The sequence below is a fragment of the Mastigoproctus giganteus genome, chromosome 4 (assembly GCF_048544385.1).
Source record: "Mastigoproctus giganteus isolate SK-2022 chromosome 4, ASM4854438v1, whole genome shotgun sequence".
In the NCBI taxonomy this organism is placed as follows: domain Eukaryota; kingdom Metazoa; phylum Arthropoda; class Arachnida; order Uropygi; family Thelyphonidae; genus Mastigoproctus; species Mastigoproctus giganteus.
In genome coordinates, this window is record NC_143578.1 from 106,618,760 (window position 1) to 106,638,275 (window position 19,516).

The 19,516-nt window shown below is 39.2% G+C and overlaps 1 protein-coding gene across 1 annotated transcript in view; it reads left to right on the top strand.

Annotated features, from left to right (window-relative positions):
- The window catches only part of LOC150086973 (hydroxylysine kinase), a 202,293-nt gene that overhangs the window by 12,621 nt on the left and 170,156 nt on the right, over window positions 1-19,516 (top strand). Inside the window, exon 4 of the mRNA XM_090372341.1 lies at window positions 14,555-14,853. Coding sequence (XP_090228467.1) covers window positions 14,555-14,853 — 299 coding nt within the window. The remainder of the gene's footprint in view (window positions 1-14,554; window positions 14,854-19,516) is intronic.

Consider the following 19,516-nt stretch of genomic DNA (forward strand, 5'->3'; position numbering starts at 1 on the left):
GCTAGCTCAATTCTGACGGGATACTTCCGCTTGCTCAGACTAAAAACCTGAGGGGGCATAGATTCAAATTGAGGAAAGACAGTTATACAGGATGTCTCAAAAATACACGGCATAACTTCAGGAATGAGTTCCTCATATGTAGACAATAAAAATATTTTATATCAACATAGTTCCGGAAATGCTTGGTTCCCGAGTTATTAACTGGAATGTCTTATCTCCCATAGGTGATTTCCTTCATCATAAGGTACTAACAGAATCTAGTCGTTTTCCATTCCGACCATGTACTCAAAACCAGGAGCAAGCGGATATGCACTTTATGTACGGTTTGGCAGATGGCAATGCTCTGGAGGCTCGTCGTTTGTACCACGAAAGGTTCCCATAACGAAGATGTCCAGACAGGAAAACGTATCCATCGCCTCCTTTGTGAACATGGGACCTTTTCAACTCGTGCTGCGACATAGGACGACAAAGTTCTATTACTTCTGATGTAGAAGAGGAGATTTTGGATGTTGTGCATGCCACTCCTGGAATCAGCACACTTAGAATAGCAATGCAACTGGCTGTTCAACGTTCGACTATTTGGAGAATGTTGCGAGAACACCAACTGTATCCTTACCATCTGCAACAAGTACAGGCCTTGTCACCAGCAGACTACGATGCGCGAGTAATGTTCTGCCAGTGGTTCTTGCAGCAGTGTGGTACAACTCCTCCCTTTCTTGCCTTAGTGTTATTCACAGATGAAGCACAGTTCACACGAGACGGAATCCAAAACTTTCAGAATCAGCGTGTATGGGCTGAGGAAGCTGTTTTTATGTTGGTTTTTAGGAGCATTAACAACTAAGGCCATATTGCTCCGGGGATATGCGGTGGTCATTCCCTGACCTTTCCGCATCCGCCGTATTTGGTGGTCACGGGCTCGAACTCCGGTCTAATCAAGAAGCGTGTGCTACGCACTGCTGCTCGTCCCATGGGCTGAGGAAAACCCGCATGCAATTCTTCCATCACATCACCAACAGCTGTTCAGCCTGAACATCTGGGTGGGTGTTTTTGGTGATAAGTTATTTGGGCCCCATGTACTTCCAAACAAACTCAAAGGGCAGGCGTACAGAAACTTTCTGGAACACAACATGCCTGATTTCTTGGACGATACGCCACTGATCGTTCGTCAACAAGCACACTTCATGCACGATGGCGCTACCGCAAATTTCAGCCACCTAGCCCGCAATTACCTGAATCGAAGATTTCCTGGTCGGTGGATAGGTCGAGGTGGACCAACTGCCTGGCCTCCATGCTCACTGATTTAAACCCACTAGATTTCTTCTTCTGGGGACATTTAAAGTCATTGGTGTATTCGACTCCGGTAGCTGATGTGGAAACTCTCCGCAATCGAATTGTGGCAGGTTGTGAGACAATACGAAACATGCCAGGAATTTGGCATCGTCTTCGCGAGTCCATGAGACGTCGATGTGAGGCCGGTATTCAGGCAGAAGGTAGACATTTTGAACAATTACTATAAGGTGATGTGGACAATTAAGTGTCATAGACAGAACTTCAAAACTCGGAAACCAAGCATTTCCGGAACTATGTTGATATAAAATATTTTTATTGTCTACATATGAGGAACTCATTCCTGAAGTTATGTCATGTATTTTTGAGACACCCTATATAATAGATGTGCGGAAGTTTGTCTTTAGCCAGCAGGTAGTTCATTGGTGGAACAGACTTCCATCTGTTGTTGTGGAAGTTGGTAGCTTAAATAAATTTAAGGCTGAACTAGATAAACATATTTGAAGTGACCGGATGGGCGAATTGAGAAGGATTTTTTTTTTTTTTCGCTGATGCTGTATAGCCTTGCTTTCTTGCATCATATGCCTCAACTAATGTAAATGCTATTGATGGTAAAATCTGCGGAATGATCTCCGAACCATGTTTTAGTCTCTACGGCTCTGTGGGGAGGCGCGTTGTCCTGCCGGAAGAGTCCATTGCCCTGTCGGTGCATGATAACCTATGCGTCCATCCTTGCAGATGATCTGCAAGGATGGATACGTAACCTGGACCGCTCAGGATACGAATAGACGTACCAGTGGTCCCAACATGTGCGAACTGAACACGCCCCAGACTGTTACCGACCGTCCACCTGCCTGAACAGTTCCTTGTTAACATTACGGCTGCATAGCTTTGTGCGGTTTCCACCAGATATGCACCCTCTCGTCCTATCGAAATAAGTGGAAACGGGACTCATCGGACCAGGAGACCCGACTAGAATCATCCACGGTCCAGTGCCGATGTTCTTTCGCCAATTGAGGCGTACTGTCCTGTGTCGTGGTGTTAGCAATGGGACTCTGGTGGGTCGGCGGCTCCCATAACCTATTGCGGCTAATGATCGCCTGATGGTCTTGGTGGAGACGTTTGCGCCACCTCCCTCGTTGAAGTCGGCAATGATTTGTGCCACTGTCGCTCTCCGGTTGGCTGAAACATTGGGAGACAGACGTCGACGGCCACGTTCATCCACCATCTTTCTCCGCTCACAGCGCTGTCCACGATGAGATGTTACTCCAGAAATGGCGTATTCCCGATACACTCTTGATACTGTCAAACGGGGATAGTGCAATATCTGTACCACCTCCGCGATAGAGTGACCCACTATCATCCTTCTTTCAAAGTCGGTTAACTTTCGACGTTTATCCATACTGTCATCAAATTACCGTCTACGTGAATGCAATGATGCAATGTACCTATATATACCTACCAAGCGATGGGTTCATCCACTAGTGAGAGGGGTGACAGCGTCGCTTGCCCAGGAACCAGGTATCCCATAAATTCTGTCCTTTCAGTGTATATATTTTTCGTCCGACTTAAAACGGAATAGAAATAAAATTTACAATTATGCCAACACGAACAAAATCATAACTCTCTCTATTCGGCTGTATTTTTTGCTTGTCAAACGAAAAATTTAAGATAACAATTTAAGAATATTTAAAAACTACAAAGTAGTGATAAAAATAAAATTGAAAAATAATTAATAAAAAAATGATAATTAATAACTGATAAAAAAAATTTTATTGTTAACACCAAAAGAGACATGGACATGTGAACATGCGGTGTGTCTTATGTAACGACTGCTCCTGAACGCCAGTTAAAATCCCCCATAGTGCATTGTGATTATAATGGCAAGAAATGAGTACTGTGTGTGTGTGTGTGTGTGTGTGTGTGTGTGTGTGTGTGTGTGTGTGTGTGTGTGTGTGTGTGCGCGCGCTACTAGGAAGCAGTGACCAGAGAAAGCTGCTTCCCAGTACTCATCCACGTCACGAGGATGCGGGCCACAATTTTTCACGTACTACACTAAAAGAGACACAGCTATGATCTAAGATTTACAAACAATATATTGACTCTGGTGGCCAGATTCTAAACCAGTGGTAAGCAGACTGCCCGCTGACAAGTCCGTGGGAATACGCGAGAAGTTGCGCTTTGTTATTATGTAGGGTCATTATGTGCACTACCTATGAGTTACATAGTAAAAAAGGATAACAATGAAAAATATTTTTCATTGTTAACATAAAATTTTAGCTATTTTTGCATTGTGGCTTAGTTATGTTGACAACACTGATGCTGTCGCCATTCTAGTTCGAGGCGTCACGCAGTTTGATCGTGCGTAATGTTTACTTCAAAGTAATTCAGAGTACCTGTGTGTCAGTGTCTGCCAGTCACATTACGTTGTCGTATTTGTTTTGTTCTGTGCATTATTTTGTGCTTTGTTTGTGCACAAAGAAGGCACAAGGCACCATTTTGTGCACAAATAAGGCACAAAATGGTGCCCCTCCTGTCACAAATGGTGGTGGTGGTGGTGGTGGTGGTGGTGCTCTTCTTGTCATTTTTTTCTGGATCTGTTAGTGGTTAAGCTCACTGAGACTTAGCACCACTCAGAGATACAAGATGAAGAATTTCATTTTGGTGAATATTGTGTATTCATGGGGAGATTTTGAGGTACAGTCGGATGGAGAAATGATGCTCCTGATGAAAATCTGCTTGAAAGTGGCAAGAACGTTCCCTAAATCAGATTAATGGAACGTGGAAGTTGAGTCAGTGTGATGTGATGATTTGCAGTAAAGGGAAGATAATAATAAAGACATGTTAAAGGTCAAATGATTCTGAGGAGTAAGACAAAAACCTTTTTAGGCAGAATGAATGAATGGGCTAGTAAGTACGGTTATCTCGTTATAAGCGACTTTAAACTACGTCTTATAAAGTGGAACACGTGGATCGGAATTACACTATATCATAACAGTTTTTTTTTTTAACTAAAAAATTGCTACTTATGCCAACATATCCGAGAGAGTGTAAGGGGCTCTAACATCCTAGATCCGGTTCTCATAAGGAGGAAACAGTATCAAATCTTTGATAGTGGGAGAACTTGTAAGAGGTAGTGACCACATTACCATAATATGGGTTGTACCTAAAGAAACGGATATGGCCAAAGGTAAAAGTGAGAGCTTCAATTCAAGAGGAAGTATTATAATGGGATGCGATATTTCTTAGGCTCGATTAACTGGCGAGACGTATTCGCACCAATGGTGAAGTTCCGTAAACCTAAGGTGCCAAAATGGATGACAGGTGAGGTTAAGAATTTAATTGAGCAAAAGAAACAAGTATGAGACACTTACAGACAGTCACACAGTTCCTAATTTTACGAGCATAATGTGAGAGAATATGTACTAAAACCACTGGCGGTAAGATAGATGAAAGCTGATTATGAGAAAGCACTAGCGGAGAGAGCTAAGAGAGGTAACAGGGGATATTCCGGGATATTCATGTGTTGTTTCAGACATCTGTGCTGCTGTCTGAAAGCATCAACACCTCTACCTTCACGGACAAAAATCCAGGCAGCCATTGCTCACCTGTCATGAACAAACAATCTTGGGCTAAAATCGTTGCTACTCGTTCTGTTTCATCTCCTCAATTGACAGCTAATCAGAACCCTCATTTCTCCAGGTCACCCTTTCGAATTAAGAGTCACCCTGCCAATATCAAGGAAAAGTGTCAGATTAGGATTGGTACCTCCACGTCCTCTATTCTGAGATCAATGAGCAGGCCTACCACCTCCCAGCACAGAAGCCTTTTTATTTCCGGACTGGAGCCACTGACAACTGCTGAGGATATTGAGGCGGCAATGAGTAAAGAACTGCATATCAAGGTATCCGTAAAATCCGTAAAATTTTCTTGCCAAATTACTCGTCCTTCAGAGTACTTTGCTAAAGTCGGACATTCAGATCTGTTGCATCCACATCTGTGTAGCCAGTTGGCACTCTAATCAGGCCTTTTTATGAATCGAAAGACCCAAAATCATCCACTTCACCTTCATCTTGTGAGCAAGACCGAAGGATGACACGGCTCCTCCCTGCATGACTAACTAATTGCGAACCTGCACTAGTGTCTCTCGACTGTCGAAAACCACTGCACCACATGTCCAGCTCCAAGCACTTTGTTGCCCCAGCTACTGCTTATAAACACACTGATGTGACACCACATAACCCTGCTCTTCAATCGCTTTCAATTAACGGTATAATTTCCACTAGGCCTAATCTGTTGAGGTGTTCAAAAGCATCAACAAATAGATCAACACTTATAAAAATTCCCTTTCAACTCACCCTTAGAGTTTTCTACCAAAATGTCCGGAGCCTCCGAAATAAGCTTGAAACTCTCGAACAACTCTTGTTGTCCAACAGTATGGATATAATTTGTCTATCATAAATATGGCTTGAACCTGACCAGGAGTCAATAGCCTGTGCTCCGGCCGCTGGATTTTCATCGTTCTTCACATCAAGATCTCAATTTAGAGGCGGCGGTGTTGCCATCTTCGTCAAAGATTCCAACCTGAAATTTGTGCACGTCACATCTAGCAACTCCTTATTTTATGAAGCAATACTCGTGACTCTGAAGTTTAATGTCTGTTTAATCGATTTAGCGGCAATCTACCTACCCCCAGCTCCGGATATTGCAATAATTGACGATGCTACCGGCTGGATAACGAATAAGTTACACCCTTCTGCTACTCACATTCTCTGCGGTGATTTTAACCTTCCACCCCCATTTCAGCCCTCTCCTTCAGCGACTAGTGAACAATCTCTGTCCATTAAAGTTTACGATTATCAATGAGGAGTCAACGAGAGGTACCAATCGCCTCCACTTGATTCTATGTTCTGGAACTTGCAGAGTCGACAATCCACCAGAAATGTCCTTCAAATCAGATCACGACCCAATTGCATTACTTCTTGTTCTGCCTATGCCCAGCTTCGATTGCAATAATACTGTAGAAAAGAAAATCATATTTTCTCCGACTTTTCTGGATCCCAAAAAGTGCCTCGAGGCAGCGCAGTCTATTCCATGGCATGTGCTTGATGGATGTCACCCAATCCTCGCAGTTGATCTAATCACAAGATGCATAAATACAGTCACCCTCTATGCGTCTGCCAAAACCGTACACATTTCTCCAAGGACTAGAGCTTGGTGGACAAAAGTTCTAGCGCGCAGTTTCCACAACAAGCAGTACCTTCACAGGCAGTGGAAAAGCTCTTGCACAACCCAAGATCGAATCCTATACTCCAGAGCAAGAGCTATTTTCAACAGACTCAAGATGCTACCTTGTCTAAAGGAAAAGCGCCATACTCATCCAGACACGGTCTCATTAATTCAAATCTTGATCTAGATAACTGGATGGACTACATTTCAAGATTCAAAGTCAATTCCGCTTCTGCTGAAATTCCTCTCCAAAACTCTCAACTTGCTCCTACTGATGACCTTTCCATAAGTTCCATCACAAGACAGCAATTGATGTATGCTATTAACTCCCTGCGTCCATCTAGTAGCGCAGGCCGAGATAAGATACCTCATTACGATACTTCATAATTAAGTGCCTTATTCCCTACATCCTAGATGCATTGCTTTCAATCTATAACTCTGTTCTTTCCACACGAGTTTTCACTACTCAATGGAATGAATACTCTGTGAGTCCACTGCCTAAGGTTAAAGCACCAACAAGCCTAAAAGATTTCAGACCAATCTCAATTTCTTCCACCCTCCTCAAACTTCTTGAAAAGGTACTCCTTCCAGCATTAAACAAACAGCTGATGCCACAGAAGCTGAAACAGTTCCATTTTGCAGTCGTAAATAGATCCAACATAACAAACCTCATAGCCGCATAGACATCAATTCTTCAAGTCTTCGAAACTAAATCCGAATTAGCTATTGTGTACGCCGATATTGAAGCTGCTTTTGACAGCCCTTCTCAGTCTTCTGCAATTCTTCTTCGGGATTAATGGAGACCTACTAGCTTTCTTCACCGGTTTTTTGAGGAATAGAAGTGTCAACCTTACAATGAAGAAGACCCACTTTACAAGAAAAATCAATGCAGGAGTCCCACAAGGTGGCATCCTGTCTGGCCTTCTTTTCTCAGCCATTCTAATTCCTTTCTTGAGTCCCCGTGATGATGCTCTAATATATGCCGACGATATAAAGTTTCTTACCTTAATCCCACCGTCTGCAAACCCAACGGCAATTACGTCTTCAATCACGGAGAACTTGACCGCTCTTTCAACTTACTTGAAGATGTTTGGATTAAACCTTAACCCTTCAAAATCTGCAATGATTTACTCATTGAAACAGCAACCAACAGTAATTCAACCATCAGTTTTGGGTACTCTCATCCCAGTGGTTACCTGCCATAAGGATCTCGGTGTCTATTTTGATCCGAAGCTGAAATTTAATGTTCACACAGAATACCTCCGGAAGCGATTTAACACCATACGCCGGAGAGCGAAGCAGCGCTTACTTCATTCTAACGATGCCGCATCCACTACCAGATATTTTCAAGCCACTGTTTATCCGGTTATTTTATATGCTGCTAAGTAGGCAGAACCTCTTCAGTGCTAAGAGAGGTAACAGTGTATTTTCGTATTATGGAAAAAAAAAAAAGAATAGAGTAAACCTAATAGGTCCCTTAATTAGTTACAGTAGAAGGTCCATAGAAACCCGCGTCCAAAAATGGCAGATAAGAACGGATACTTCTGAACGATATTTACAGCCGAAATCAAGCTATCTTTGTGGTAGGAGTCAGGCTATTGTAAAATAAGTGATATGATGATCTCAGATAAGCCTTAGATAAGCTACTGCAGAACGCTCCAGGGAAGAAGAGAAGTGCTTACCAAGTCCACAAAAGTGGTGCTGAAGAGGAGTTAGATAACTGCAGACCAGTGAATTTACTTCTGTTTTAGGGAAGATCGTAGAATCTGTGATTAAAGACGCGATTCATGATCATTTCGACAAGAACTGTATCTTGAAATGATATTAGCTTGGCTAGTTTGGTAACTTGGTATAATGTAGTCAATTAAGCAGTTGGATGCAGGTAAAAATTTGACATTATATATCTAGACTTTAGTAATGCTTTTAATGCATGCTGTCCCTTGTGGAAGGTTGTTACATAAATTAGAAGTAGAATTACTGATTAGATTCTATGCTGCATCGAATGCTGGCTGAAAGATAATTATGAAAACACGCTGCACTTTGGAGAATTTCATCTTACTCCATCCGTAAACCAAGTACTAATGGTTGCGTGGAAAACTGGACACGTGAAACCGCCATTAGCAATGGCATGAGAAGGATGTATGCCATCTTTGGCGAATATGCCAGTTACAGCATTTTCAAGCAAATATACTTTTTTCTTTTTTCCATCTTCGGAACCTTTTTTTCAAACCGAAAAGTTTCTGGGGAACTTAAAAATCTTTGAAAGCAGTACTATACACCTGAAAATTAAATTAAATTAAATAAAAAAGGAAAAAAAAGGCTACTAATAAAAAAATTAAGATTGGCAAATATTAATTTTTTACGGAACATTGAAGGATTCTGTAGAACAAAGGTTGAAAAAACCACTGACTCTGGAATTATATGCAAAGATTTTCCGAATATTTATGTTTTAAATGTCATATTAAAATATTAACAATAAAAATTTTACAAAAGAGTTACTGGAAATTTTTTGGAAATATGTATTTATGAATGCATAAATTATTTGACCAAAGGAATATATATATATATATTATTTATGGAGTTTCTGTATACGTTTTCTGTATTTGTGTATATCTACTCGCATACCTTGCGACTGGCTGCAAAGATAGAGCTTGTAACTATAAAAATATATATACAGTATATTTAAATTTTTGTGTATACGTTGTGTTTTGTGGTTATAGGCAATTATATAGCGGTTTAGCTAACAGGAAGCGAAATTAGATAAGTAATTAGGATAGAAATAGGAATACAAAGAGATAGATAGAGATAGAAATAGAAATTCCCGCCCACAGTGTGAAAAATTTTAGTTGTAAGTGAACAGTATATGACTGAAGAATATAAAGTTAGTGCTCGGGTTATCCGGGAGCGCGATTTCCCGTCCGTGCTAGTAACGGTCCTGGATATGGTATATACGCGTATATGTAAGTAGTTGTATGTACAAAAAACCACTGACTCTGGAATTATATGCAAAGATTTTCCGAATATTTATGTTTTAAATGTCATATTAAAATATTAACAATAAAAATTTTACAAAAGAGTTACTGGAAATTTTTTGGAAATATGTATTTATGAATGCATAAATTATTTGACCAAAGGAATATATATATATATATATTATTTATGGAGTTTCTGTATACGTTTTCTGTATTTGTGTATATCTACTCGCATACCTTGCGACTGGCTATTACATATTTACATGTATATTACATATTTACATGTATATTACATATTTGTATGTATACAAATATGTAATAATCCCCTCTCCCGGAAACTAGAGTTTTTCGTTCAGAAAAACAGGCAAACTGACCAGAGTATACACACAGTTAATGGACATATTACTCATGGGTTAATGAAGTTGTTCTCGGGTAACCTCAATATGACATTTCCTTTTTTAATCTAAGGATTAAAACATTCTGAACTGTGGAATTCATAATATCAGTCTCTCTTTTTGATTGTGCTAAAGTTTCTTCTGTAGTATAATTGTGTATAGTTTCTTCTATAGTATAGTTGTGTATAGTTTCTACTGTAGTTTGTTCTTATTCTACGGTTCAATGCAGAGTTTGCAATTTCATTGATTTTTACAACAGCCTATATGACAGTACTCCGCTACGCGTCCAATTTTTGTGGCAGCGTACAAGATTCGCTCAACATGTCTACTTCTAGTGGCATAGCATATTATCCCTGGACGGCATTTAACTCAATTTATATGTGTTTAATTTCGAGAAAAACAGAACTGAGTGTTTTAACGCTTTTATATATAACAGGAATGAAAATTTAAGTAACTGCCTATATCGGCTGTTTTATGAGATATAGTAGAACCCAGATAAGAAGTTTTCCAAGGGACTTGTGGTTCCGAACGTCTTACGAGGAAAATCTTCTTAGAATGGAAAATGACCAAAGGTTATGAAATATTAACTACACAAATAAAAATGAAAATATACAAATACATAAGTTAAAGATGATTTTAAGTACTATTTCAGAATATATAAATATTTTACTCTGCCTATGGGAAACATTTTCAAACTGAAGATTTTTAATTGCTTAACATTCTTTTCATTAAACTCATTACCAAGTTGAAAGTATGAACTACTTTGGCGTTCATCCTCCCAACTATAACCCTTCAAATTAGAAAAAATATAACATAATTAATATAATCAATATAATTAATAATTAATACTTGTAGCATTAAAATAAAACTGTAAAGGAGGGACGAATAATTAGGGCCAATAAGGCAGATAGACAAAAATACGGTTATTTTAAGAGTTACCAAAAATACTAATGATAATCTACAGAAATAAATAAAAGTATTATAAATTCAGCTTTCAACATACTTTAAAAAGGTCACAATTACAATAAGACACTGGAACTAGGGTCGGGCCGAGATATATTGGCGCCGCGAGCGGGGAGGAATGCCTGTGCCCCCTGTCCAGATAGAAAAAAATTAAGAAGGTGTTTTTATTGGGTTCGTATTTTTATTTTTGCTGGAGAAAAATTAAAAAGACAAATGTAAACAAAAAAAGACAACCAGAATATTTATAATGTTTTAATTGTAATATCAAAATATAAACAATAAAAATTTTACAAAAGAGTCAATTTTTTATTAGGACATTTATCAAAATACTAGCAGCGGGTTGCAGTTACGCTTGCCTTTAATTTATATAATAATAATAGTTTCTATAATTCAATTTCGACTGCTCACGTGAAAGAAATGGATGCACATAGGATTGTGGCCAATCACCTACCTATACAGTATTAATACCAAATTTCAAATCGGTATCCCATCTGGAAGTGGAAGGATTTGGAGACAGACCGACACTTGGCAATAATAATAATACATAATTTTTCTGTTTATACCAAACGGTCAGAGGAGTTCACAAGATAGACAGAATACAAGAAACAGCGCCGTATTCAGTAGTCACGGACTTGAACCCCGGTCACTCAAGGCACGTGTACTTATGCACCCGCGCGCCTGACCACTAGGCTACGGCGGCCTTGCTTAATAGTAGATGCTTACAGAATAAATATAGATTTTACATTACATTACAACAAGTTACATAAAAGCGCCCATTTCAAGGGAGCTGCCATTGTTTCGCAAAATCAGTCCATCTCTGAGGGGTGTGAGAGAAAATTTTCGGTTAGTCTGGTATTCCCGGGTTCTCTATCCATTTTCGCTAAAATCTTTGAAAGGCGGAGGGCCCATGGACCCATGCCAAGTGGCTGATGCATTTTCGACTGTTTACTGCACTATAGAGAAAGAAAGGGACAGAGAAAGGCCCTCCACATCTTTCGTTCCCCCCTTCCACGAAGCATATGCGCCCTCTCAAACCTTTGACGCCCCCAATGTCATGCGTCCCCAAATCCTCAATGCCCCGGGCGACTCCCTGGTCGCCCGTTTGACTGCAAGAATTCATTAAGTAATTCAGAACTGTAACCATTAGAACGTAACGGCAAACGCTTCACATGGTCGACGCTATCCAATTATGGATGTCGATGAAAATAATTGCAATATGTCACTTCCATTATATCAAAATGTTTATACTAAAAAGGTTTTAGTGCTGAAAGCCTCTGAAATGGAAAATTCACTAATCGAACGAGTTAGTGTCAGGCATCATTTTACTTCGTAATAAATTACCGAAGTAGGTGAAATCGCACCGTTTTTATGAATGCCTTCACAATGAGTTGCCCTGATATTGCACTACCTCGAATAAGCAAGGTTTCGCCAGTGGAGAAGACTAATGTTACTTATTCTCGGTGGATACCACCACCCCAATCCTGTGTGGATACCGCCACCACTCAGGGGTGGTAGTAGGTGCCATTTCACCTTCGGTGGTTTACTACGAACTAAAATGATGCTATACACTAACTTGTTCGATTGCCAAAATGTTTATATTGTTTAATTTTTTTTAATATAAAAATAAAGAATTTCTATATTTAAAAAACGCATTTAGTGGGAAAACGTCATTATAATAATACTCTGTGTATTCTTCATCACGTATTTCTTATGCAGGAAAGCTTTTTACCCGGGAAACTTCTTAGGCGGGAAAATAACACATTACAATATATAGAGTTGATAGTGGGAATTAAGAAACTAAACCTAGTACAGGGGAACTACTTCTTATGCGGGAACTCCTTTATCCGGGTTCTACTGTATTTGTGAGTTTAAGGTTAAGAATTAAGAACTTTATTCATTTATGCTTCTCGTGTGCAGTGAAATTTATTATCACTGTTGTGTTAGTTAATAAACGCTTGTTTGTAATAAGAGGTGGACGAATACAAATGACAGCATCCAGTATCAAACCCAAAATCTAATTACAAATTTGTATATAATTAGATTTTGATAATTATATAATCAAACCCTAAATTTAATTATAAAAATAATTTTGGAATCGAAAATTTGACTTCGAACTATCGAAGTCAAAAGGTTTTAAATATCATCCGATGCCACAGCACTTGCCGAAACTAGATTTGGTATCGGAACGCCTCATATATCCCTGAGGCTCCCATTCTTACAGATTCGTCGCCTGCGGCATTCACATGGTCAATACGAGATTCTCGGTCAAGTGATAAATGTTCACCTAAAGAAGTTTCACTTAACTTCCGCTTCAGCTCGGCTTGTTCACAATTTTTTTTTTTTTTTTTCCGGTAGTAATTAAGTTGTGGACTTCAGAAAAAACACAACTGACCGTAGAAACGCTGAAAGCAACACTACACGTTAAATGCAATTTTGCTAATTCTTGTGAAGAATTTTACGAAGAAATAGCAAATAATGAAGAATTATTAAGAAAAATTCACTGCGTGGAAAATATATTTAATTATATTATTTAATTTCTATTGTTTTTATTGTATGTATTTTTATTATTTCACAGAAATACCTATATAATATAGCTATTTCTGTGGAATAAAACAAATATATGGGGGGGGGAAACAAATATAGGCTATATTTGTTTTGTTTTTTTAAGAAGTGTGATATTTTATTTTATAAGTTTAGTTCAAAGAAGTATAGGTATTTAATTTATGTTTTGTATGTGGATTTTTTTTATATATAAAAAAAATATATGGGTATATTGTTTTTAGGGGGAGGGGGATGTAAAATCGATATCCCGCATTGGAATATTAAGGATCTGGTCACTTTAACCAAAACAAATATTTTCGGGGGAGGGCACACTAAACTTTGCATCATTGGGGTCCATTTTTTCTAGTTACGCCAGTGCTGAGGGGCGCACAATGTGAAGGAGCATGGGCGCTGGCAGCATGGTGCAACCTTTGGATTTCCAAGTAATACACAATTTTTAATATTTTCATTAATTTATAGAAACATTAAAACAATACAAATTTTACAAAAAATAATTCTACATGAAACGTTGGCTCGGCTGTGCATGTGATGACTTAATTAAGATATTGCATGTATTCAAAAATTTGGTGAACAAAAAATTTATTCCCATATGCACCACCACCTTGCAAAATATCCTGCCGGTGCCCATGTGAAGGAGTGTGCTGCGGGTTGGATACTCTTGATCAACAGCTTTGACATGTACCGATGTGTGAAGGTTTTCAAGGCATATTGCTTCTCAGATTTTTGAATTCCAAGAAAAAACTTCACAGCTGTCGGGAATGAACTGAACTTCGTCAGGAACATATCATTAAAACTGATATGGACTGTTTCTTTTTGTCTACCAGAATGAAAAAAAAAAAACATAGACGAAGCAGCAACAACTTTATAGCACAAATGAAATGGAGACTATAAAAATAGGCAGTGTATTCTTAGTTCCTTAATAGCTCACTCTTCAGGTAATAAAGATTCTAATTGCAAGAATTTTACTTTGCTTCCTTAGTTTTTATGATTTTGATTTAAAAATAGAAACAAGAATTGTATATTCAGTGTGACTAGAATTTTTATTTTTTTATTTCGTTAAAAATTAATAAAATGTTTTTAGCAGAGATCATTTAAATTATCGTATAAATTTTTTTAAAAATTATAATAAAATATGAACCTCTGTAGGTGAGAGTATTGAGATGCAGGAAGACGTGAACGTTGATGACCTAGCCTCTTTACACAGCTGGGCTCAGAGTGGAGAACTTACAAGGTCATCAGTGGGAAGCACGGTATCTTTAGATTCAGCGATACCATCTTCTCAGAACACGACACCTGGAGAATCACCTGCATCTACTCCTTCCACTCGCAGGAAAGGGAAACCTGCTTTAAAATTAAATCTAGACGAAGGAACCTGGGCACGAGACAAACGCCATCATCATCATCACCATCGAAGATCCAGAATCAGGCAAAATCTTCAAGCAGGGGTAAGTTGCTGTTTTGGAAAATGCAAATAAAATGAAGGGCAACTTTTTTTTTTTTTTTTTTTTTTAATTTTCAATTAAAGGTTTATCTAAGCAGGTACACGTATATACCCGAAGTCTGCTATATCTATAAGTTGCGCGTGTTCTCTGGTCAGTTTGCCTGTTTGCTGGACAAAAAAAACCCCCAGTTTCTGGGTTAAAAAAAAAAACAAAAAAAACAAGCCCGAAATCGACTAACTAAGGAGATGATCGTTTATTTGTGAAAGTCCCAATGAAGGGATTCTAACAAGCGTTTTCATGGTGTGGGAGTACTGTGATTATAAACACTGTACTATCCATGAGGGTAATAAAGCACAACAGTTAAACTAGTAAACACTCGAGCTATGCAGTAAGAAAATGCACCTGTTCTGTACCTTCTGTCCCTTATCAGGTGGACAGCTGATGGGTGGAAGCCTTGGATAAGCCAGTTGATTACTTCGTCGATTATTTCGACGTCAGGTCCTGGCAGAATATAAATTACTGCAATATCAATGTGGATGCTATCGAATACGTATGTTACTAAGAGACCTTCAAAGCACACAGAACTGCTGCAAACATGACTTTCCACCTTCATTTGAGGGATCTTCCAGAAAATTGCAACTCCCCCCACCCCTCCGGTTGACTCTGGATTGTATCACAGTGTATCCAATATCTACCATATTGGCCCTTCGCAGTTGATATAATTACCGCCTCCCCATCCCGGATGGAAAAGAACTGAGTTCGACCCCCATCAGTAATACAAAGAATTTTTATGGGCTTTTTCCGCGATGCAGTTGAGGTCATCAGTCTCAAGCGAGGATAGAATGAAAACCCATGTTTTTTTCCAGAAAACAGGCAAATCGACCATTGAATACAAGCAATAAACTGACGCCTCATAGCTAAATGGCGCTTAACTAAAAACAAACAAAATATATCTGCATGTTATCCAGGTATCCCTATGGCGATTTCCAGGATCATGGCCGCAATATACACTCATCTTAAACAGCTGATCTCCAGATTTAAAGTAAAGACCACCGTCTCAGATTTCTCCAAAGAAGTCTGATAATGGTGTTGGATGGTATACAAAGTTCCATGCACAGCCTATGGTGCAATTATGCAGGAAAGACGAAACAAAGGCTGACATGATGGTTGAATAGCAGTGCCATTCATTCTGCCGATCTAGCTCGGCCATTGTTGAAAAATTAGACCTCATTTCGAATACTATGTTCAGGTCAGGAAGCTACACTTAAAAAATACAGAACCGAACTAGAAATGATAGAGGGGAAGGGCAATGAGACTGGTAATTGGTGCGAACCAATGTCCATATGAAGGATTACTGCTGAAAGCTTAAAAATTGAGGACTACGAAGTTTGGCAACGAGACATCTTGTGGGGGGGGGGACCTGATATAGGTATAAAAGGCCCTGAAAGGAATCAGAAAAATGAACGATGGTGGTATTTTTTTTTAACTGGAAGAAGAAGAGAGCAGGAACATAAGGCCTGAATATAACACACTGGAGAGTAACAGAAATCTGAATTGCATGAAGTTTATTTTTGGCAATGTATTGTAGATCATTGGAGCGAATTGCCTGCCGCGGTGGTCAAGCAGGAGGAGAGTGGTAAATTTCAAAGTGGAACTGGATAAACACTTTTTTATGACCGGTAAATTATAAATAATAGATTTTTTTTTTTTTATTATTATTTATTATTTATTTTTTTCTGCAGAAAAAACCCACTTCCTTGCATCATTTTGTCATTATAATACTAATGCTAATTCTGGGGTGATGAAGAGTGCAGGCAGCACTCAAAAGCCCTAATATATACGTACTCGTATATTCTTGTTTATACTCCAGCACAACCACTAGGTCAGAGGAGTTTACTATAAATCTTAAATGTACATACAATCGTTAATTGTATTTAGCAGCCACGGGCTTGAACCACGGTCCACTGAAAGAGCGAGTGCTATTGTACTCTCGCTCCTGCCCAGTGGTATGCATGTGTTGCAGTGTTAACATATATTAAAACATTTAAATCAGTGGTTCTCAAACTTCAGATCTAAGGGTCCCGCCCCCCCCCCCCTTTATAGCTTTTAAAATTTTCAGCACAGCTTAGCAATATTGCGTCTTCAATGTAAATTCATTCAGTTTTTAAACAGATATTTCGGATATTATTCGCGAACTCCCAATAGTCCACTAACATCTAAGGTCATTGGACTACAATTTTACAAACACAGACATACACTAGTGTTCAAAGAAAGTGCATCACCCCTTAAAATTGTAATTTTCTTCCGAATAAGTATTAGTATAGGCACATGATGCAAGAAAGCAAGCTTATATAGCATCAGCCAAAAAAAAAAACATCTCATTTCACCCATCCACTCGCTCCAAATGTTTGTCTAGTTGTGCCTTGAATCTGTTTAAGCTATCAACTTCTACAACGACAGATGGAAGGAAGTTTGTTCCAACAATCAACCACCCGCTGGCTAAAGGCAAATTTCCGCACATCTATCCTACAACTGTCTTTCTTCAATTTGAATTCATGCCCTCTCAGGCGATTATTCTGAGCAAGAGGAAGACTCCCATCAGCATTGAGCATGCTCAAACCATTCAAAGCTTGACAATATTTCTTAAAGATTGCATTAGATAAGATTGACACGCATAGGTGATGACGTAATCTTCCATCAGCTGCTACTTTCAGCTATATAAGCGCGCTCTGCAGGAATTGTAGTCATTCCTTGCTTGTGTCAGGATGGCGAGTTATGTGTAGTTGACGCCATGAAGAAAGAGTGCTATTGTTGCTTTACGTGAGGAAGGCTGTTCTGCCCGTCATATTGCTTATAGAGTGTCTTGTGATCAGCCGACAGTAAGTAGATTTCTTTCCAGACTCAAGAATACTGGTTCTGCTGATAGGTAAAAAGGAATCGGACGCAAACGAGTCTCTACGCCAAAACAGGCCCGCGTTTTGAAGCGCTTATGCCTTAAAAACTGTAAAGCTTCTTCGTCTGAGCTGAAAAGAGAATGGGAAGAACATACAGGAGTGGTAGTAAGTGCAGTAACAGTCAGAAGACGCCTCTTCAAAAATGGACTTGTAGCCCGTCGTCCTAAGAAGAAGAAGCCCCTCCTCACACAAAAAATGGAAAAGGCCCAATTAATTTGGTGTAAGGAGCATGTCAAATGAACCCCCGAGCAGTGGAAGTCAGTCATTTTCTCAGATAAGAAGAAATTCAACCTGCATGGCTCTGATGGGAGACAAACGATTCGCCGTAGACGTGGTGAAGAATACCATCCAGACTCTATGGTGTCTACAGTGAAATTCCCTACCAGCCAAAAGATATGGGGGTGCATTTCGTATCGCGGAGTAGGTCACCTGCACTTTATAAAAGGTTCCGTAAACGCCAATGGATACCTGGCTATATTGGAAGGCAAATGGCTGTCAACCATTAGAGACCATTTCAACCTGCCAAGTAACTGCATCTTTCAGGACGACTCCGCTCCTTGTCATCGGGCGAAAAGTGTAAGTAGGCACTTCTGTAGATACTTTAACTTCATTTCTGCATTAGAGGTTCGACAGTAATGTGTTTACATTTGTTACAGGCGAAAAAATGGTTGGAAGAACGGTCCATTACAACTGTTAGCTGGCCAGGAAACAGCCCGGACCTGAATCCTATAGAGAACTGTTGGCATCGTGTGGAATCTGCAGTTGCCAGAAAGAAATCAAAGACCATCGTGAACTTCAGGAAACCATGATTCGTGTTTGGAACCACGAACTATCAGTTGATTATCTTCAGAAATTGATCTTGTCAATACCTCGACGGTGTGATGCTGTCATCAGGGCCAGAGGCGGTTCAAATAAATATTAGTTTCACCTTGTGAACTTTTCATTTTGTTTTCAATTTAAAATGACAAACTGAAACAAATTGAGGGCTTCTGATAACATTTCAATCATAATTGCCGTGTTTACCAAAACTGTTGAATAAAGGTTACAAATGCTCATTTTGGAATATTTTGAGAGCACCTGTCAAATATTACTTAGCTTTGCCTTAACTATTAATAAATATCTTTTGTTTATATTTCTATTTCTGATGCTAGTCATTAATATAACATACCATCGCGAAAAAGAGTTAGAAATGTGAAATTCCTAGGTGATGCACTTTCTTTGAACGCCAATGTAGATATTACATATATACACTGCTCGGCGAAATTAACAGAACACGTAGAAAACGTGGTGTAACTCGTGCAGCTTGCGATCAAGCGGGACGAAATTGGATATGGTGGTGTACCACAGAATAACAATGAAATGAGGAGATAGCGAGAAACTTCGGACAGGTATAAGGGATATTAATAGGGATTGTGTAAGAATTACCAAAAAGGTCATATTACAGAAGTCGATACAAGATGCTCGAAAATATCGCCACATAACATCAGTATGGCGTATGATCCCCTCCAATGGCTATACAGACCTTACAGCTGTGAACCATGCTCGATATAAGATTCTGTGCAACCTATCCCGTTCTTCCATCAGCGCAGACCTCAGCTCACTAAGTGACTGAGCAGTTGTCTGTCGGCGTGCGATGTGACTCCCACACACGTTCGATCGGATTTAAGTCTATGATCGTGCTGGCCACGGCAGTCGTTGGATATCTTTAGTTT